Source organism: Bacillus rossius, chromosome 2 (assembly GCF_032445375.1).
Source record: "Bacillus rossius redtenbacheri isolate Brsri chromosome 2, Brsri_v3, whole genome shotgun sequence".
Taxonomy (NCBI): Eukaryota; Metazoa; Arthropoda; class Insecta; order Phasmatodea; family Bacillidae; genus Bacillus; species Bacillus rossius.
The window spans coordinates 117565469-117588315 of NC_086331.1; the positions used below are offsets into that span (position 1 = coordinate 117565469).

Here is a 22847-nt window from a genome sequence, read left to right on the forward strand (position 1 = left end):
CATCATCACTTATTCGGTCTTAGACTGTACAGTTAAATTAGTTCCCAGATTTTTAACTCATTTGACAATATCCTAAAAGAGGATCCACTGGTGAAGTACACAATACTAGAATGAAGAAAATTACCTACCAATTACAGAGGTCAGAGTAAACCTTAGATTAATGATGAAACCATAGAAAATTACTATAAAATATACAAAATAAATTAAGTAAGCACAGCAAACACAGGTCCACTTAAAATCACTTGTAATGTACTTTTTCATTCTTTGAGTAATGCCGTTTTACTGAAAATTTAATACTGTTTTTCCTATTTTGCACTGAATTTTGCTATATTTTTATTATTTATTATTATTATTATTATTATTAAAATTTGTGACATGCACACCAACAGCCGAAGCTTTAGAGGTGTGCACAGAACAAGTAATACAAACACGACACATACAAACGAATAAATACAACATAAACAGGATAATAAAAGACGACACATACAAGCGAATAAATACAACCTACACAGGAAAATAAAGGACGACACAATAACAAACAAAACAAAACAAAACAGCAACTGAGATAATTTTAACTAATTGATCTAAAATTGGAAGAATAAACAGGATTATAAAATTACTCAGAATATTAGAGTAATCATAAAAATTAAAATTTGAAGTTTTTAATAAAATTTTCATATTTATTGAAATTTGAGATAAGTCTGTAAATTAAATCATTATTATTGTGTAAGGAACATAATAGGGATCGAAGGCGGCTTTTGAACTGCGGGACTCGAATACCAGAGTTATCAAGTAAGTATAAGCAATTAATTTTTGAACTATAGCACTTAAACACAAACAGGGCATCCAGATGGATGCGACGATTTGAAAGAGATTCTAATTTGGGTAATTGATGGTGTCTAGAACTAATTATTTTGAAAAATTTATTTTGTATGGATTCAATTTTGTCACTGTCGGTGGTGTTAATACTGTTCCAGATAACTGAGCAATATTCGAGTTTACTTCTAACTAAGGACAAATAAAGAGTAAGAATGGATTCAATATTAGATGCATAGTAAGTTATATAATTTATTAAATATAAGGTTCTACGGGAAAAGGATACTAAAGAATTAACATGTTGATGAAAGAATAGTTTGGAATCAAGAATAACACCAAGATCTTTTATACTAAGAGATTTGGAAATTTTTGAGTTGTCAAGAAAATAATCATATTTAACTGGATGAATTTTCCTTGTGAAAGAAATAATTTTTGTTTTATCTTTGTTAAGTGAAACTAAATTCATTTTGCACCAATTATCAATTTCAGTAATATCAGATTGAAGAAGCAGACAGTCATTTAAGGAGGAAATTTCTCTGGATATTTTAAGATCATCAGCAAACAGAAAACCAGTAGTATGATGAAGAACTTTAAAAATATCATTGATATAAATATTGAATAATAAGGGAGATAAAGTACCCCCTTGAGGCACACCAGAAGTAGCATGATATAAAGTAGAAGTTTTTTTATTAAGTGAAACAAAGAAACATCTATCTTTAAGGTAACTAGTAAACCAGGTTATATAATTATTACAGAGACCGAAGTTAGAAAGTTTAGCTAGTAAAATGGAGTGATTGACAGTATCAAAGGCTTTAGCCAGATCAAAATAACATGCATCAACCTGCCCCCTTGTTGTAACTTTATTGTATATAGGATTAATAAATGAGAGAAGATTAGTAGAAGTTGTCATACTATTTCTAAAGCCATGCTGATTAGGAGCTAATCTGTTGTTTATTGGAAAGTTAATATGTTTAAATATTATTTTTTCAAAGATTTTAGTAAAGCCATTTAATAATGATATAGGCCTATAATTAAATACACTGAGTTTACTACCCTTTTTATGTATGGGAATAACCTTAGCTATTTTCCATTTAGTGGGAAATACTTGTGATTTTAGACTTGTATTAAATAGATGCAACAATAGAGGCATTAGAATAAAAGAGCAGCCTTTAATAATGAAATTTGGTATACCGTCAGGACCAGTAGACATAGTTGGTTTTAATGATTTAATTCCCCATAAGACCTGGCTTTCTGATAAGAATGATACAGGAATTGAATCGTGAATAATATCGGGATCAATGATACGAGGGTGGTTGGTGGATGGTACATATACACTAGCAAAGTACTTAGCAAAGACATTAGAAAGAATACCAGGATCATTACAGATATCACCATTGACATTAAGAGAATGGGATTCACTATAACCATTTTTCATAACATTGACATATCTCCAGAATTTTTTAGGGTTATTCTTAACCTTATTATTGATACTACGATTCCAATTAGTTTTATCACGCTTAATAAGATTTTTAACTAGTGCTCTATATTTAGAGAAAAGAAGGTAATACTGAGTATTATTGTTTCTTTTATAGAGTTTATGAAAGTGTTTTTTAGATTTTAAGGCATGAATTAATTCACCAGAGAACCAATAAGGATGTTTAGAGGCCTTACGTGTGGATAATGGAATGTGAGTATTGATTTTATCACAGATACAAGATGTAAGTTGATCTACAATAGCATCTACATCAGTGGTGTTATAATATTCATCCCAATTGTGGGTTTTTAGAGAGTTATAAAGGCTTAAGTAATCACCAGCTTTGTAGTTTCTGAAAATAGAATCTGGAGTAAAATTGTGTGAGGTCGCCTCAATAAGTAGTTTAATAAGTAGGGTAGGATGATAGATATCCTCTTTGACCAGAGATTCAACAGCTTTTTCAACCACACAATGGGATAGATTAGAAATACAAAGATCTAGAAGATTATTGGAAGATTGTATTAGGTTGTGCTGAAATAAATCCAAATTAGATATGAAATCAAGCAGGCACTGAGCCTTGGATCTGACATGTGCACGGGCAATATTGAGATAGTGATTTCCTTTCCAATCTATCCCAGGTACATTGAAGTCACCTAAGATAATCACATTATCATGAGAATTAACGAGTTTTTGTTCAAGAGCTTCAAAATACAATGTGAATAGATTAGGTGATGTAGTTGGAGGAAGATAAATATTACCCAATGTTAAGTACTTATTAAAGGCAATTTTAATATTAATCCATACGGCTTCTACTCCACGATAGTCATATAATTGAATTTGCTGAACAGAAGGGAATTTATGTTTGTTCACTGCGATCAACACTCCGCCACCACGTTCCATTGATGAGAGTAGCGGATCCCTATCAGTTCTAAAAATAGAATAATTATCGGTGAAATAATGAGCATTGATACATCTTTCGTTGAACCAAGTTTCTGTTAGACAGATTATGTCATACTGAGTATTAATAAGATTATCAAAGAATTCAACTGATTTTGTTCTAAGTCCTCTAACATTCTGATATGCAATTTCCCATTCATTAAGAATTGGGCATTCACTGGGAAGTGAGTAGGAAGCACTCCTCCAGGCCCTGGCATAGAAGTTGCTGGCATAAAAGGTGACGATGTACTGCAGGAACTTGGAGGTAATTGGGTAGAATTACCGAGAGCTTCAGGAGATGAATTAGTACTAACAATTTGGTCTTGATGCAGTTTTCCAAAGAAAGGACTGATTAAACAGCCACTGGGCCAAAAAACAATATTATTAATTCTACTAAAATCTTCTTCCAGAACAGATACATGGAAGGAGGCGTAAGAATTATGCTTTGTCCGGAGCTTGGCCACTTTGACTTGCTTGAGATTTAGTTCGTTGGAAATATAATCTACGACTTCTTGTTCCGTGACAGACGGCTCAAAACGCGTGACAAAGAGAGCTTTTGTTTTTTTGTAAATAGGTTTAGCAATTGTTTTTAATGTGGAAACATTCCTGATGCCAATTTGCAAGGGATTTTTCTTACGATCCGTGTTAGATAATTTTCTATCGGAGTTTTCATTATTCGTGGACTTGCGTGAATGTTGTACTACGGTGAAGCCGTCTTCGTCGACGAGCTGTTTACCGTTTTTCCTGATGACGTCGTTGGAGACACGCTGAGTTGTAAGTGGGTCACTGGTGCGCGCACTGTTGCCAGATACACCGGATGACTCGACACAAGCAGGTTTCTTGTTTGAGGAGACTTTTTTAACTACTTGACTGTATGAATTAACAGAATCAGTCTTAGAAGATAAGATCTGTTTAATCTGTTGCAGTTCATTTTTTATCTCTGCAGTTTCACTACGAGAGTCGATAAGAAGGGTTTTTAACACCATATTCTCGCTTTTTAACTCTTCAAATTTCATACTGAGGGATTTCACGGCCGAGATTAAGTCTTCCATGGTGGGATCCAGAAGTTTTACCGTCCAAGCTTCATTAGAAGATTTTTGCTTCGATGAACTTTCACTTGCTTTTTCAGATATTCCCGGCGAATTAGAAATCACTTTTTTAGTAGGCGATCTGAACATTTTAGTAACCGTGTCTGGAACTAATTCAATGATCGAATCATTATTATCGGGTAATGAAAACCCATGAAAGTCGGAAAGATTAAGCAGCGATGAATCAATTATGAGTCGAACTTAACGATAGTGAAGAAATAATAGCACATTAAAGCCGGGGAGCGCGCGCGCACGTCCGTCGGCTATGAACGCTCAGCCGTAATTTTAGCACAGATATGAGTAGTTTTGTTGACCTTTTTTGTGATTCCTGGTAATGCCATATATTACGTGCAAGTTTTCCTTGTTATTGTTATATGTATGACCCTTTACTTGCCATTCAAAGTGAGGGAAAATTAAATTTTTAGGTCGTAAATATAGAATATTCTCTGAATGGTATCCAGTATTTGCAACATGAATAAGCCCCACCAGAGTTAAGAAATGTTTTTTTCAAATATAGCTTAGTAGGAAGTCAATTATTTCTAAGAATTTACTAACTAAGTTTATCAGAAGTTGTATTAGAAATTTCTTTATATGGTTTAATAATGTGTTTATAGCATTTATTTTTGTTGTTGTTTAAATTGCAATATATATGTGCACAATTTTAAATGTTCAGACTTTTTTGGTCTAGTGTTATACTGGTTTTATGTGATTTTAATTTTTATGTAACCGTAGTATATAGAGGTAAGATTATATGGTGAATATAGATAATAAATAAATCAAAGAAAAATTGAAATCAATGCACTCCCTAACACCAGAACACATTAAAATGTAAGGCAAAACTCAAAATGCAGCAAAATTCATCTGTAATACCTAATTTTGTCTATTATAATGTAAGGTTCAAATCATAAATCTTTACTTAAGTTTTTTTTATACCTAAATGATTTAAGTACTGTAAGGATTTGGCCTTTTAACATTGCATAGTGATTTTTATTAATTTTAATAGTATTGTAATAATAAGACAGTTACAAAACATAACAATTTGAAACAATGTTGGCACCAGAAACAAACTTTAACTACACGGTCAATCAAATATTTTTCTGTTGCTAAAAATGGTGTGTGTTTAGTAGTTCCGATAACATAATTTCTGGTTTTGATACTTGAAATTCAATATATACCATAATTGAAGTAATTTTATTAATTGATGCACAATAATAGTGACATACAAAAATTAAAATTATACCAGTTAAACTTATCAAAATATAAATCTTGGCTCTAGATCAGGCCTTCTTAGTTAAATTTACCTTTGGACCACTTGCATTAATTTTACAATTACCTAGGTTCTGGGGAGCCAAAAGAAAAGAAAGAAAAATAAGGCAAAATATCACAATTTTTACATAACCTTCACAAAGGCATGGATTTGATTCAATTGACGTTTGAGTAATTTTCTTTGAACTATTGTCCTCTCTTTATCATTTTGATGTAGGGCCAGCAGAAATTTGTCTGAAAACGTTTGCTATAGACATAGCATGAAATATTTTAAGCTCTACTTTTTATTTTCTTATTTATAACTATATCCTGAACGAAGGAATATCAGAGAAGAATATTAAATGTTGTTTTGGTAGCAATTCTTTTTGTTTACTCTCATAAATATAGTGTTATTTTATGTACACATTTTAAGTGTCTTACCATTAATAGTTGAAGCAGTTGATCAACGTAGTTGTGCTTGATATGTACTTATTATTACATGTGTTTTAAGTTTTAATGATAGTGTTGAAATACACTAATTTTAATGACAAAATTTTCTTTCTTATATGCTGTCTCTGTCAAAGACCTATGTGTAATACAGTTTTTAATTCTTTAGGTGACGACACTGACGAAAGTTGTTCATGAAGTTCACCATGTGGGTCCTGATGGACAGTCAGTCGACTATGTTGGTGTCCCGTACACCGGAGTGCTTCCAACATCTACAGCCGCTGCAAACTATCCACAAACACAATTTCCCAACTATGAGTTAATGCCTGGTCAGGAACCTTATCCTTCTATAGACCCAGGTAACAATATCAGGCTTAGTTTTAATTATTAATATAAAAGTGGCTTGAGCACAAATATATTGGCTCCTTCGAAAATATGGTATGCTGTATACTGAGTTAAAATTTTTTAGAATGATTCTCGTATGTGATGTTACCACAGTGTTTTCGTCTTTCAGTTGGCACTTGTATGCTATACAGTCAGCAACGTTACTTTATCTTAAAATACATTTCCTCGCACTACAGATGTTTGCCATCTATTCTGAGAGTTGTTTTGTAATTTCTTTCTGAAAAGAACATTTTTAAAACATTCTAACCACGTGGCATACTAATATGCCAGATCAAGAATAAATTGTTTGCTTAGTTTGCTAGTCCAAAGGCCACTGAAATAGTTTCAGGTGGGAGCATTTTTAAGTAAATTCAGCTTTTTAAATACATTAGTCATTTTTTATTTAAAGTACAATGTACATGGTAAAGCTTGATTATTTGAGTTTAACCACTGTAGTCTATATTCAACTACTTGGATTCCTCTTTCAGTACAGTGAAAGATTACGGAACTAAACAAAATTTGCTATAGAAACCTTTGAAAGTAATAGTGGGAAAAGATAATAATTTGATTATTCTCACCAGATCAAAACTGAACTAACGATGTAAAACAATATAATTTGGAAATGCTTCACAGGTTTATTTGGGCTTTTTTTTTTTTTATATAGATATGAAACACTTAGTGCTCAGACAACATTAGAAAAGTACTAGCCATGGTTCATTAGGCACACACTTTATGTTTCACTGCCTCTGCAAAACATTTTTCAGTCTACCAAGTACTGTGTTAACTTGTGTAGAAGGCAACCTCGATTATAGTGACAGTAAACCAAAGACACACTCAAAAAGTGCAGAAGTGACCAATGCATAGTTTCTGTTTGCATAGTGCTCATTAATTTCACATGTCAGGGTATTTCCTATGCAGCTTTGAGATGATTTTAAAAAGCAAAGGAAACACAATTTATATTAACAGAATCTGAATATGGGAGGTGGGTATGGGCTAAAAATAAATGAATTTAGTTCAAAATGACACATGTCAATATTTATTGCTAAATGAATAAGTTTAATTAAAAGATAGTACAACACTGAAAAGAACATGAAAGCCTGTTCCACTACTAGCTTCCCCTGCTGCTTTTATGTTCTCTCTGCTGCTATGGTTTCATAATACTCAGAGAGAAATTGCAGTACTGTGCAGTTCAGGTAATCTGAGCATTAAGTGAATTATTTCAGTGAAGGTGTTAAAAACATAGAACTACAGTAGAACCCCTGTCATACACTTTTCAACGGAGGGCACAAAAATGGTGTATGATGCGGGAAAGTGTATGAAAAGGGAATGGCAAAAATAATTTTTTTTTTCAATCTAGCATACAAGCACAATGTCAGATTAAACTTAAATACATAATGTGTAAATAATTGCATTATATGAAAGATATGAATTCATAATTATATATACATATAATAAAACCACCAGAAATGTAAAATACAGTCCATAATCAAGTAAAGCTGACATGAGAAACAGTGGCCTTACAAAATGTTATGAAGTCCTTTCTTGGAGGGCAGGAAAAGTCACCAAGCCTAAATTAGAAATTAAAAAAATTAGTCTATTGTAAAAAGAAAATCAGAAATTTATGCTTGTTTGTTTCTTTTTACAAACAACTTTATGCAACAGAACAATTTTCAATAATATTTTTAACTTGAGAAACGTAAAATACAAAACACTCCGATCGTAAGAAAACAATAACAAACGGGTATATTCAGTTCAAAGATTAATGAATGCACAAAATATGAAATCCGTGCCTTGGTAAAGCGCGTGCACCATTTTCATAATCATTGCTAGTGTGCGCCACTAGTCTCGCTTGGTGCTGGCCATAGATGCTACTAGCGAAGTGCACAGTCTTCCTGATACTATCAATATCTATGGTGGGATAAAGTTATTTTCTTACGTTTGCAAATGTAAACAATGAACGTTTTTCAAAATAAAAGCATTAAAACGTAGTTTATCAGGAGGAATATAACAAAAAAATTTGTGAATTTTGGGCTTTTACGCTTCGTAAAAACGTATGAAACGGGAAATTAATGATTTTATAAGTGTATGTTCCGGGAAAGTAAACCATTGTAAACATAGTACTTTCGGCGGGACCAAAATTAATCGGCGTATGACACGGGAAAATGTATGAAACGGGAACGTATCATCGAGGTTCTACTGTATGTACTCATCTGTTGTTAGCTAAAAAAGGTGTAAGACAGGGTATGTTTACACTTAATTTTGGCAGTTTTGTCAGGGATGACTGCCAGAAGTCAATTCCAAAATGCTTCGATTAACTGGAAGTCTGGAATGCATTATAAAAAAATTACCATATCCCCTCTCCTCTTCCACAATTCTACCCAATGCTAGTTCCAATGTTCTTTGTTCAAACTTCTGTAATGGCACTGTAGGTTAATGTAATTAATTTGGGTAACCCTGTGTCTTGTAAATTTTATTTTTCAAAGAATCTCCTGAGTTGCTTATAAATTATTGTAATTAAAACATTTATTAATCCCATTTAGTTTCTGCAAGCTAGTGTTGATTGCTTGGGTATTTCCGGTGATTCACTTTTGGAAGCTTTATAAATGTTTATGATATTTATAGTTTAGATTATTAGTATGTACTGCTTGACCTTTGCTTGCAAAATGTTCTTAATGTAGTAATTGTTTTGTTTCATGTATCTGTAAGAAAGTCGAAGCATCCTTTCAGAATTGTGAATATTTTCAGCTTTTCGGTACCAAGAGGCATATCGTGCAGGCTATCAAGACTACGAACAGTATCCGTATACAAATCCTTCGTACACTGGGACTTTCCCAGTGTACGGAGACACTGTCAACTATGTAGATCAGCCAAACTATGCTGGAAGACCTGCAACTCCTCCTAGTCCTAGTGAACGTAGTGATTCTCCACCACTACAATCCGCTTTGCAACATGGTGAGATAGTGGTAGATTAATAATAAGCCTACAAGTTTGTTTCCTAAATGTGGCTATACTGTAGTAACAATTTTCTTCTTCTTTAACTATTTTGTTAATTAAGTTATTTGATGTTTCTAAAATTAGCATTTAACGATAACTCATATTTGGTATTCTGCTTTTTTTGTGGTTAACCTGATTAGCTTAAGAGAATCATGTATGTTGTGAGGATTACAATTTTAAGGTAAATTATTGCTTTACTTTGGAGCACTGTTGGATCTGAAAAGGTTACGACCCAGACAGTTTTGTATACAACCGTTTACTTTAATATAATATTTTACATATTTCCAACTTTGTCACACTCAGAATAATGTTAAAAAAAACCTGATGTAACTCTATACTCTTGTATCTGTAGACCAACTACCATCTTTGTCCACTGTCACAATTGCCCTAGAAACCAATTGCTCAGTCTCTTCAACTGTGTTTGGTTGCCAGAGACTAACCTTGCAGTAATTCAGTTTAAAAAGGAATTTATTTTTGGAATTCAGCCTCTTTCTGGGAAGGAGGGTCCACATTATGATACAATAATATACAATTACAAAAGAAAGATAATGATTTATTAAAAAACATTTTTTATAGTTTTTAAAATTTTTGCTGTTTTTTGCTGTCCCCCCCCACCCCCAAATTCGTAAAGGAGGGTAGCTCACCCTCCTCCCCTGTAAATGCCTTTGGAAAGGACACATATGGGCATTTTGCCTACACTATCCCTGGTGTTATGTTATTGTCCGACACAGCCTCCAAACTCAAAAATTAACATTTGTATTGCTTCTGCATTAGCCAGAAGCTTCATCTGAATAAAAAGATATTCTGTGATGATTTTAAATTAATAGAGCTATCCCTACAAAATTTTAATCCGAAAACAGTTTTGTTTTAACATGGAATTTGAAAGTTGAATCTACATTGGTATGTACATAATATTGTATTGCTAACATTATACCTACCTGTATGCCAAATCATTAACAACTGCCACATGAAGATTGCTACATTTATTAAAACACAATGTTTTTGGGTTAGCATTCTTTCTTTAAATTGCAATTAGAATAAAAATGTGCAAATTTTATTTTTCTATTCATTAATACTATAAAATGTTTTTCTGGTGTCATAAACTTAACTCATATATTTAACAGAAACATCTGCATAAATCTTTGTTATGTCAATATTCCACTGAGGAAAATTCATATTTTGTGGAATTTATTAGGAGAAAATCATACATCATGCTGCTAAAATGTTAAATCCAGCTATATGAAATACTCTTATCTACAACCAACTCCAGTATGCTATTGGCATTGTTATCTGTGCATGTGAATTGGGTAGAAACTGTTTAGACCATCAGAATTTAACATTCACAGTGCAGTAATTCGTATTTGCCATACCACACATAACCTCATTGTAAAAGAAGTTTTGAAAAGCAGGATTATTCACTATTAAATGTTATTAGGGTGGCCACCAACCTTGAATTTCGGGAAAATGCTGGAAAAACGCATAAAGTTTCATCGTCCAGAAAAAACCTGGAATTATGCTTGAATTATTTGTTGTTGCTGTGAATTTTTTTCATCACTCACATCCAGGTTATCTTGAACCTCAATTTTTGATGATATTAGAATAAATTTTAATATTACAAAAAAAAAATTAATATTTTTAAGTTTGATAGTTGGTGACAGTTTTATTTTGCAGTGGTTTAGTCAACTGGTTATTTTAATGACCATGACCAAATGACTATTGGTGACTTGATTACCAAACAATTTTATGCTTTTATAGATCTTGCACATTCACGTCGAGATGATGTGTTACAATGTAGAGTGAATTATGATTTTTAAAACATACTTAGGGAACCCAATTTTGTTGAGAAACTTACTAGACAATTTTACCTTTTATAAAATATTAGTGTTTTTCTATTTACTAATTTTTATTTTATTTTTGTGCATGATGATCATGTTGAGACTTTTCATCTTCTCTCTTTTGTATTGATAGTGTTACATTACAGTTTTTCTTGGGAAAAGTAATTTATTTCTAATTAATAATTGTCAATTGCTTACTTAAATGACTCTTGATAGCAGGTGAATGAAAAAAATAAAAATCTCCCCATCCCTCCTACATTTATGAGTTAAAACCTTGTTTTTCCTGCCTAAAATGGTTATAGGATAGTTCTTGGATGTGATACTACGCACTGCTACACTTTCTGAAATTTGATTGGACGTGACATCATTCCGGTGTGCTGTGACATTATGGTCGAGATGGTCAATTTCTTTCCTTGGGGTCGTCATATGGCTGGCAGCATGCCAGCAGGGCACGTGTGATTCACAGTTTTTTTTTGTGACGACATAAATAACGTATGACAAAACAAATGTCTAGGCAATGTGCAAAGGGGCAACAAACACAATTTGGGGTCACTGATAATATTGTTACGATTTACCTGCGGGGGTTCGTAAAGGATAGCCCAATTAATAGATTTTATTTCACACACACAGTTTTATTGATGGCCACTACTTATGTCTTACAAATAATCTTCTAAATTGGCAAATAATTAATTACACTTAAATAAATGTCAATTCCCCAGTTACTCGTTCCGCACACCTCTCTGGGCCACACCTTTGGCGCAACTCTCGCTGCAGCACCCCTCGTGGGTCTCCGCCGCGGGACTCCGTCGCCACACTCTGCCGCTGCCGACGCACTTCCTCTTCGCCGAGGATCCGCTCGACTCCGCCGCGCCCGCGACTCTATCGCCCGGAAACTCCACCGCGGGAAAGCTCCCGACTCCACTGAACTCTCTCACTGCCTGCCCTGGAACCTTCGTCCAAGGACTTCGCCACTCTGCCGCACCCGCGGTACTATCGCCCGGAAACTCCGCTGCGGGAGAACTCCCCACTGAACTCCTCTCGAAGGTCGGCCCAACCTCCTTATATAGCCCTTGGGTTCCCGTCCAGAACAATCGGGCATGTCTCCGAGATATCGCGCGACCTTCGCCGTCGAAATGCCCAGAAACGCGTCGTGAGTCCTCGAAGGACGCGGCGGCTGCTCAAAGAACGCCGATAAACGCAACAAGCATCGGGTTCCCACAAAACGCGCCGATAATGATGTCTAAGTCCTTTTATTCCGCAGTGCGGCCTCTTTTAAGTAACTCGATCTGAGGCAGGTGCGCGCTGCGACGGTCAGGATGTTGCGAGACAGTATGACACAAGATACCAGGGAGAGGATGCGGGTGGAAGGGGGGCGCAGACAGGCCGAACGAGCACGGCGATGCCAAGCACTGCAGCCAAGCGCGATCGTAACATTGCCCCCTCCTTAAACCTGTTCGTCCCGAACAGGTAATGCATCTCCTCCTGGAGGTCCCCATGCTACTCGAAGTTTAGGCCTCCTGCCTTTCCTCCATCGCGGGCTGTACAGTCTCACCAGATAACCCTCTCTATCATTAGATGTAGCTTCTCTTGTCACCCGGCGACACTTCTGCGTCGCAGATGCCCCATGTCGTTCAGCCAGCTGCCCGAGACGGGCTGACCGATGCCTTGGACGGACCCGATACTCTTGAGTGCATTGCTTATTGCCTTCCAACATATTCCTTGTTTCTTCCCTTTTTCTCTCCATTTCTTCTCTCGCAGCTACTTGTTCGCACAGCATTTCTTCCCGGCTCTTCTTCGTCTCTTCTTGGTTACTCGTGCCCTCTTGGTTCTTCTGTGTCTCACCTGGACTGCACTTAGTTTCTACTTGTACCCTCTTCATGACTCCTTGTGTTTTCATTTTCTCTTCTCGGTCTTTCTTCCCCTGTTTTTGGTCTTTCTTCACCTCTTCTTGGTCTTCCTGAATCTCTTCTTGGTCTTTCTTCGTTTCTTCTTTGCACTTCTCTATCTTTTCTTGACTCTCTTCTCGGCTTTTCTTCAGCTTTTCTTGGCATTTTCCTCTCTCTCTTTCGTTTATCTTCATTTCTTCTTTTTCAATGTTCCTTACTTTGTAACTCATCTTCACTACTTCTGTTCTTTTCTTCAGCTCTTCTTTCATCTTCATGTCCTGGCTAATTTCCTCTTCGCTGTTCTCTTCGCTGTTCCCCTCTAGGCTGGTCTCCTCTTCGCTGGTCTCCTCTTCGCTGGTCTCCTCTTCGCTGGTCTTCTCTTCACTGGTCTTCTCTTCACTGGTCTTCTCTTCGCTGGTCTTCTCTTCGCTGGTCTTCTCTTCGCTGGTCTTCTCTTCGCTGGTCTTCTCATTGCTGGTCTTCTCTTGGCTGGTCTTCTCTTGGCTGGTCTTCTCTTCGCTGGTCTTCTCTTTGCTGGTCTTCTCTTGGCTGGTCTCCTCTTGGCTGGTCTCCTCTTCACTGGTCTTCTCTTGGCTGGTCTTCTCTTGGCTGGTCTCCTCTTCGCTGGTCTTCTCTTGGCTGGTCTTCTCTTGGCTGGTCTCCTCTTGGCTGTTCTTCTTTTGGCTGTTCTCTTCCAGGTTTATCTTCATTTCGGTCTTCTTTTCATTCTTCATTTCTTCCTGGCCATTATTCATTTCATTCTGATCCTTCTTCATTTCCTCTAGGCTATTGTTTGACCCTCTCTTTGTTTCTTCATGATGGTCTTTACCCACATTATTTTCACTCTTCACTTCTTTCGCAGAGTTCTTCATACTGGTTCTCCATGCCCTCATGTCATTCACCATTTCTTCCAGGAGAACCCTTATCTTCCTGATATCTTCTACATTTAACTCTTCAGCAGCCATCTCTCTCTAAAGAATTTATTAATTAAACAACCTAAATAATATTTTTTCTAATACTGTTCTTAATTTTAAATGACCTAGCCGAACCTTCTTATTAAACTAACAATATCTCTATTACATTCAAAACTAACACTGACTACAGTATACTCATACTAACTCTAGAAAATTTCAAATTCACTAAAGTTCTAAACACTAACTATATTCTCGTAAACTAAATTCTATCCTTAACTTTTAATCTAATACTGTAACTGAATCCTAAATCTATTAATTAGGGCTATCCCACTTCTGACACCAAAATGTTACGATTTACCTGCGGGGGTTCGTAAAGGATAGCCCAATTAATAGATTATATTTCACACACACAGTTTTATTGATGGCCACTACTTATGTCTTACAAATAATCTTCTAAATTGGCAAATAATTAATTACACTTAAATAAATGTCAATTTCCCAGTTACTCGTTCCGCACACCTCTCTGGGCCACACCTTTGGCGCAACTCTCGCCGCAGCACCCCTCGTGGGTCTCCGCCGCGGGACTCCGTCGCCACACTCTGCCGCTGCCGACGCACTTCCTCTTCGCCGAGGATCCGCTCGACTCCGCCGCGCCCGCGACTCTATCGCCCGGAAACTCCACCGCGGGAAAGCTCCCGACTCCACTGAACTCTCTCACTGCCTGCCCTGGAACCTTCGTCCAAGGACTTCGCCACTTGGCCGCACCCGCGGCACTATCGCCCGGAAACTCTGCTGCGGGAGAACTCCCCACTGAACTCCTCTCGAAGGTCGGCCCAACCTCCTTATATAGCCCTTGGGTTCCCGTCCAGAACAATCGGGCATGTCTCCGAGATATCGCGCGACCTTCGCCGTCGAAATGCCCAGAAACGCGTCGTGAGTCCTCGAAGGACGCGGCGGCTGCTCAAAGAACGCCGATAAACGCAACAAGCATCGGGTTCCCACAAAACGCGCCGATAATGATGTCTAAGTCCTTTTATTCCGCAGTGCGGCCTCTTTTAAGTAACTCGATCTGAGGCAGGTGCGCGCTGCGACGGTCAGGATGTTGCGAGACAGTATGACACGAGATACCTGGGAGAGGATGCGGGTGGAAGGGGGGCGCAGACAGGCCGAACGAGCACGGCGATGCCAAGCACTGCAGCCAAGCGCGATCGTAACAATATATTCTAAGGAATAAAAAAACGTTAATACAATAAATATATTGTTTAGTTGAAACAAGCTTACTCACAAACTTTGGCTCAATGAAAATATGTTTGTGAAATAATGATAGGTACTGTAGCCTATGTGCTCCTGATGTGAAATGGCAACAGTAGCAAATGAGACACTAGGCATACAGGTACGAGTTATTTATTGGTGCTGCCAAGCATAAAACTGAAGCTTACACTGTGGAGGGTAACATGCTAAGAACAACTGCCTTCCTCCTGGACATCAGGATGTGTGATCTCCTCTGCTTCAGAGGCTGATCACACAGTAAAACTGACTGAATAATGGATTTCTCCCCCCTTTGGTTTGTTAACCCAGCCCTCTTAGTGTGAGCCCTACCGGCCTGGGGCCCCCACGGGCGTGTATAAGGAATATGCCGTATACGCGAAACTGGAGAGGTGTTAGAGATCCAGCTATGTCCAGAGACTGAGGCTACCCATCCCAGCTTAAACACCACCTTCAACCCCGCCTCACTCAGCTAACCAGACTATTGGCTGCGACCTAAGCCCTTGGACGTTATCAGCATTGCTGGCGCCTACCCCGTTTTACCACATCACACTGTGTCCCCTCAATCACCCAGTGAACCCGTGGTCCGGTGGAGGCCTATCCAACCTCTACTAGCTGTCCGGGCTAGCACCGAAGCTGTGTCGTCGCTCACAACGTCGACCCCTCATCGGGCTATAGAACCCTTGGAGGCTGATCACAGAGTCCGAACACCCCGCAAATGGTTTTTTCAAATATATTCAATTAATTTCAAAGTTGATTACGAACTGTTACTTAGCAAAATACCTCCGCCGGGGCTCTGATAAAAAATTGGAGCAAAAATGGTTAAGTAAAAGCTATGCAGTCAAATTGGGCCAACAGTACAATTCAAAACATTGCAAAATGATTTCCACTGATAATTTATTCTGCTACCGTAAACATACAACTGTTCGTACTCAAAGCATATCAACTTATGTACTGGATTTTTCACTCACAATTGTACTATTACTAATTGACTTTCCCAATATGATTATAAAAATATGAAATATCAAAAAAAAAATGCCCTAAACAATTCTCATATACATTTTTAGAATTGATAACTAACTTTATTACTACGTAATTGGCTTGATGCCAAGATATTAAAATAATTTTGCATGAATAAATTCAGATACACCAATAACATTCCTAAAAACTAAATAACAATATGTTAACTAAGAGAGATACTATTATTAAAAAAATTTCTTATTCAACTTTCTTAAAACAGTTTATAAAAAATCTTAAAGTGACAAGTTTGTTTGGAGCCCCTTAAAATGTATTTTCTCCAAAGGCAAGTTTAACCACTGACCTTGTAAACAGTATATTACTAGAAATGATGACAGTTTTTGTCTTTAACGAGTATAATCACAATCGTTGCAAAAGCTGTCCAAAACTGGGAGCTTGCTAAGTTATCGTGGTTTCTCTTACATAGTCGAGCAAGAGTGTTCATAGCCACATTAATAATTCCGGCTGACCAACACCATAGAACATTTGGAGCGACAGTATTTACAGTACGTTGCGTCGTATTTGCGGTATGGAAACTCGCAAAATTGAGCTTCATCATCGTCACCAATAATGAACTATTTAAAATGCAAGCCATCTGTTTCACATCCTGCAAGGCTAAGCATATGTGCTCCCAAGCATTCGCTGCCTAAACACATAAACTTGCTGACCACATGTCCCTGCTCGCATGGCGGCCGGTAAAGAGATTCCACCAGCTGACCGCTTAGCTCTCCTTAAGGCGGCCCAACCCCATCGCGTACGCGCTGTCATCACGGGCCAGTCTGCTGAGTCGTTCTCGCACGCAGCAAAATGACCTCCGAAACCCGCGTGCGTACCAGCTCCCAAGTCTACCATAGCGCGAGCCATCATAGGTGCCGCCACAGTTCACAAATACCTTTTTAGCGCAGTCCACACTAGGAACTGCAGAAACTTTGCAAATACACTTTAATCGCGCTCCATCCTAGGCACCGTCCACTCAAGTGCGGGTCCCACTTAAGTTAAATTTGCCAAAAGTTAAGATCAGCATTTTTCTTTTAAAACATCTTTAACACTTAGCTTACAAACAATGCTTACTTTACACTTAAAATAAATCACTAAACTAAATTATATCATTTAAAAAACAATAAAATCTAAAAACATAAATGATTAAATTAATTTTACGAAGATGAACGTACATTCATAATAAGGCCAAGAACTTGGCCACAAGGGACACTGGAAAAGAACCGTCCTTGTCTGCTCGTAGGACCTGGAAATCTGAGCCAACTGAACCCCTGTGAGAGTGCGTGCATGAAACTGCTCATCTTAAACTCTTGTTGCCTGCTCTTGCAGTGTTCTAGTGCTTTACATTGCCGGGCTCAGCCAGGCTGGTGTGGCGGCACAGATACTTTTTGAATCTTAGTTAAAAATATCTTCAAATAACTGATCTATTAATTGCTCCTTATGAAATTGCCCTCGTGTTCCTCCGGACTCAAAGTTTAAACTTGAGTTATTTAATTTAATTCAATTCTTAAGGATGATTGACCAACAGTTTGGTGCATCATAAATTTACTTAAAACTACACTTTGCTACAAAGGAAGAGAGGCTTGCTTATCTCATGGTAATAAGTTCACATGGTGCCTATTTTTCACACAGGGTCGTACACCTCATCAAAAGCCCAATCGCAAAGATCTGTAACGAGCAGTGAGAATCCTCCAAAGCCACGCCACTCGTGTAACCTACTTAGATTGCGTGAATGCAGAAATTTACCAACTGCCTCTGCCTCCTGCATACCACATTGTTATGCAGTTCAGCACAACAACCTGCTCTCTTACCCTCTCTCTCCCATGTGTGGTCGAAAACACTGACTGACATACATCAATTTCTGTTGTTGGCCACACAAAAGCCTAAAAGTCAACGTGAACATTCAGAACTTTAAATAGCCTACATTAGTTCAAAACTTTTGTGATATCCCGTTTATCAAATTTATCAAATTTTAAGATAACTTACTAATATTAAGAAAAAACAAAACAAATCTTAATCAAATGTAAACCTCTAAAAATATTTCCATAACTTTATATCACCATTTTGCAGTGTAATGGCATTAAATTAATATGAGATTTATTTTATGTAGAAAAACTATATTTGTATACTATAGCTATATTGTACTATATTTTTCTTTTCATCATAATTTGTAGAATAAAAATTTAATTATCTCCTGTTTGTGACAATGTGTATGACTTGCTAGCATAAAATTAAGCATTTTCAGCTAAAATATGTAAAGATTAAGGCATAAAGTTAAGTACATAAAGTACATAAATTAATAATTTCATTATTATTTCAGATTACCTGAGAAAGGGTGGCACATTTCCTCAGCCAGGGTATGAAGAGCTGGATCAGTCCCTGATACCACCTCACCAGGATCACTATAGAATAACACCATCACCAGGTGGACCTGGAGATCGTTATGGTAAGTATGTGTTGTGCTTAGTTCATTATAATTTTTGGGGACCGCCTGTTGAAATTCATGCATGGTATGTGCCACACTGCTTCAAAGAAAGGTTTATGATATAATGAACTACAGGAGGAAGCATCAAGAATTGTAGTGCATTGTGTCACACAATATTTATGTATATTATATTGTTGTCACAACATGCCTTAAAATTGAAACTTCACATATAGATGGATAGGAAATTTGTAGGCTACACAAATATTTGAAACACATGCTAAAAATTAACACACTAATACTTTTGGAAATGTCTATACAAATTATCACAATTATTATTGTATTAGATTTTTAAAGAGAAAACTATGTCTTTCCAGTATAAGGAAAAATGCAGCACCGTAGCATCACTTCACTAATGCTTGCCTGACAGTGAGGAGTGGGGTACTCAACATTTTTCCTTCCCCTTTCCACCATCAAGTGCCCCACTTCCTGAGCATTGCACTTTTTGTTACACTTTCTATGAGTCATTGCCTTTACTTATCTTACTATATGTAAAAAAAAGTTTCACTTCAATAATTATGACCATATGTGTATACCCTTTCCTTTTTTGTACAGCTTTCATGAAAATATTGTGCAAAATCTAAAATAGCAAACATTTCCTGCAACTCAAAAATTACTCTTAAATATACTGATATATGTAGTGGGTAACTCTCCAGTAATAAATTTAATAATGCCCAACTACAAAGAAAAACTTTATTTTCACCACCTTTTTCACAGCTTCTTCCAATTCACCGTTACAAGCCTCCCTCTACCTCCAAAGGCAAAGTTACATATCCTTCCACGGTCAATATTTGCACTTACTTCAACCAAACATACACTTCAAAGTAACATAAGTTTAACAAAAAAATATACAAGATTTTAAACCACAAATTCATATACTTTACCATTATTTAACAGCTTAAAATAACTTCTGGCAACCTATAAAGAAATAGTTCTGGCACAATATGGCGGCAGCCTACAGCGATTTTTTCTCAAATAAAGTGAAACGTCTCTTGGCCAATCACAGCTAACTAGGTCACACCACAACACTTTCAAACACCTCTTGGCGCCAGCTGGACGACCCTTCCTTACGCCTTCTTCCCAAAACCCGGCTTGAACTTAAATTTATAAATCATCTCTGCCAGAAATCACCAACAGAAACAAAGGAGTTATAGAAAAACATTTAAGGAATGCAGAGACAAATATTTCAACACGAAACATAACACAAGAATAAATATTTTTTATCTTCTCAAAACCCCACGTTAAAGAATCAATGTTAGGGTAGGTCAGGGCCTAACCTCCTTACAATATACTCATAAATATAATTATGCTTAAAATATTATTATAGTTTTTATGATTTACAACATGTTTCTGTGTATGTTTTTTTTAATTAACATATCAATTAGCAACCTTTATTAATAATAAATAAAATTCTATATAAAACAAATAAATATGTTTGTCTGCTATCTCGCAAACAATTTTGTGTCTCTGCAGTAAATACCTAAATAGTTAGAATGTATTTTTTTCCCCATTTTCCTTCATGTCCGAGAGTCTAGTACTTTGAGGCATTAAGTCCCAAAAATTCACTATGTAAACTGATACCTGATTTTTATTTATGTTTAGCATCATTTTTTTTGTAGGGGGGGGTTTTATGAAATATCCTTTAAAGCCTTGTCTGATAAACAACTGATTAATATCTACTACCCTGATTTATTGATTTTGTAGTCTTACCACTATAGTATTTTTGTAGTAAATGAAGACTATATTTACTTGATTAAATGACCTGGGATTTAATTTGATTTAATTTACCTTAAAAGATTCATAGTAATGGAAATAAGTTACTGAATTATAGTGGGTCTTATTCTCTTACACTTCTGCCTTTCCCTTCTCTGTTTGATGTTCATGATTTGTTATCTTGATAAAGTTATTTTTACACTTTTACAATAATCTGTATGAAATAATTTTTCAGTTTATTAATTAATAAATTTTTCACTTAGGTAAACTTTTATTCCTTAATTTAGATATGTATTCTCTTAGTATTATAAATATATTAGGCCGTGTCAGGTAATTGTCTTGTGACATTTCGGCAGTCATTGCAGCTGCCACCATCAGGTAGACTTAGGTCAGACTTAGTCAGACTAAGTGAGATGTCGCAAGAAAATTACCTTACACAGCCTACGCCCAGAAGCCAAAAAAATGCAGACAATGGCCGTAAAAGCCTGCAATCTTTATAAATATATAATTAGAGACCCGTAAAATTCGCGGGTTCATTTCGTGTTATGCTAAAATTCAAATTATTATACCTTAGTGCTGCTTCTGTCATTGGTTCACTGTTAATCTGGAGGACTGAGGGCCAATTAGAGACCCTCGCTCATAGAAGTGTCGAATCACAGGCCACGCAGTCGAGACGACTCACAAGTCAGCAGCCAATGAACAGTTGGCATTTGCCCGAGTGTGTAGAGTATATTGGTGTCTATCCTGGAGGTCATTGAACCCGCGAATTTGTCGGGTCTCTATATATAATATTATTAACCCTTTATTACCTGTGTTGCAGTTGATGAGAAGCTGGTTTACGGCTATGCACCACCCTCTCCGTATAGTGCTGCGGTGCCAGCTGCTTACGGGGGAGGGGTTCCCGATCCAAGAACATACGATGAAAACTGTCCGTCTCCTAGAGCAATATTTGAAGATGGAGAGGAGTTGCGGAAGCATCTCGCAATGCATCCCTCTATTCCCTCTCCATCTGTCGATGAAGAGCAAAGAGGTGAGAGTTGCTTTCATCTGTTTTTATTTCATCTTGGTACAGGACAGTTTGTGGGTTAGTGTTAAATCTGCCTGATAGCACAAGTCTCATACTTGAGTGTTTCTTTTCTTCCTGCAGCTTTACAGCCTTACACTCTTTACAAGTTTTTTCCATCATTATTTCATGCTAATCCTATCTTCTGTTATCCTTCCATGGTTCCCCTCAAGTTAACATAAAATACATACACACAAAAACCAGCTCTCATACTTGTTATCGAGTTAAGATTTGATTTTTTTCAACATAGCATTCTTATGCATTTAGCAGAGTAGAGTGATATTTTTAATTATGTCTCTTGCTTGTTAGTATCCACAGCACTTAATAAAGAAAAACCAGATGATAAAAAACCCTTCCATGAATAGGGGAAAGTATATTTGTTTGGATTAATGCACATATATCTCCCAGTTGACCTGAGGTAAGTACATGTACGATGGACATACTTATTTAAAGGCAGAAGTGTTGAATTTGAAGCTGCTTACTGGGCATTCATGTAGCCTGCAGAGACAATGCCAGCCTGCAAGGTCCCGGAATGCAATTTCACATATTTACAGAAATTGTCAGAAGGTACAGACCAGCCAAGAAATTCTCTTCAAACTTGTTATGTTGTATATGAGAAAATATATTGTACTTTTAAATTTCTGCTAGTTTTAAGTTTCTGCTATTCACATTTTGCTTGTTAATAAATTATCAATGACATGAAACAATTCGGTCTACTTATAAGAAGTCTTGTTAGTTATACTGCGAATTTGAGTAGGTGGGTATTTCTCATAAAATCCTGAAATTTGAGTTTGGATTAAGCGAAGAAAACATTTTTATAGCAGTAATTCAAAGTTTAACTGTATGAGATGTATTTAAGAGTAATAGTCTTCCATATTTTTGTTTATAACTTTTAAAAGAATTTTTATATATATATATATATATATATATATATATATATATATATATATATATATATATATAATGAGGGAATGATTTTTAAATATAATTTATAATGAAATACAAAAATATGTATTAAAATATAAAAATGTGTATTATAATTAATTCTACATGGATACTTAGCTTTCAGTCTCACATAACTTTTAGTGTACTTTTTGCTTAAATTCACTGCATTTTTCACTTTTTTTTCCAAATTTGCAATCTTTGCAGACAAAGTAGCTTGCCGCCTTTGCATTTGATGCATTGCTAGTGGCTAAAGACTCGTTCTTTCCTGCAAAGATGCTGTATAACTTTGTGGAGGTGTGTTATCACATATTCTTTGTAAATTTTGCTGTACTATGCCTTTTTTGT

At 36.4% G+C, this 22847-nt stretch overlaps 1 protein-coding gene across 8 annotated transcripts in view; it reads left to right on the plus strand.

Annotated features, from left to right (window-relative positions):
- LOC134529677 (catenin delta-2) overlaps nt 1–22847 on the plus strand; it is a 124460-nt gene that overhangs the window by 24287 nt on the left and 77326 nt on the right. For all 8 annotated transcript variants that reach the window (XM_063364026.1, XM_063364022.1, XM_063364019.1 and 5 more), the window contains 4 exons: nt 6176–6365; nt 9136–9342; nt 18620–18745; nt 21315–21524. In XM_063364026.1, the coding sequence (XP_063220096.1) occupies nt 6176–6365; nt 9136–9342; nt 18620–18745; nt 21315–21524 (733 nt within the window). The remainder of the gene's footprint in view (nt 1–6175; nt 6366–9135; nt 9343–18619; nt 18746–21314; nt 21525–22847) is intronic.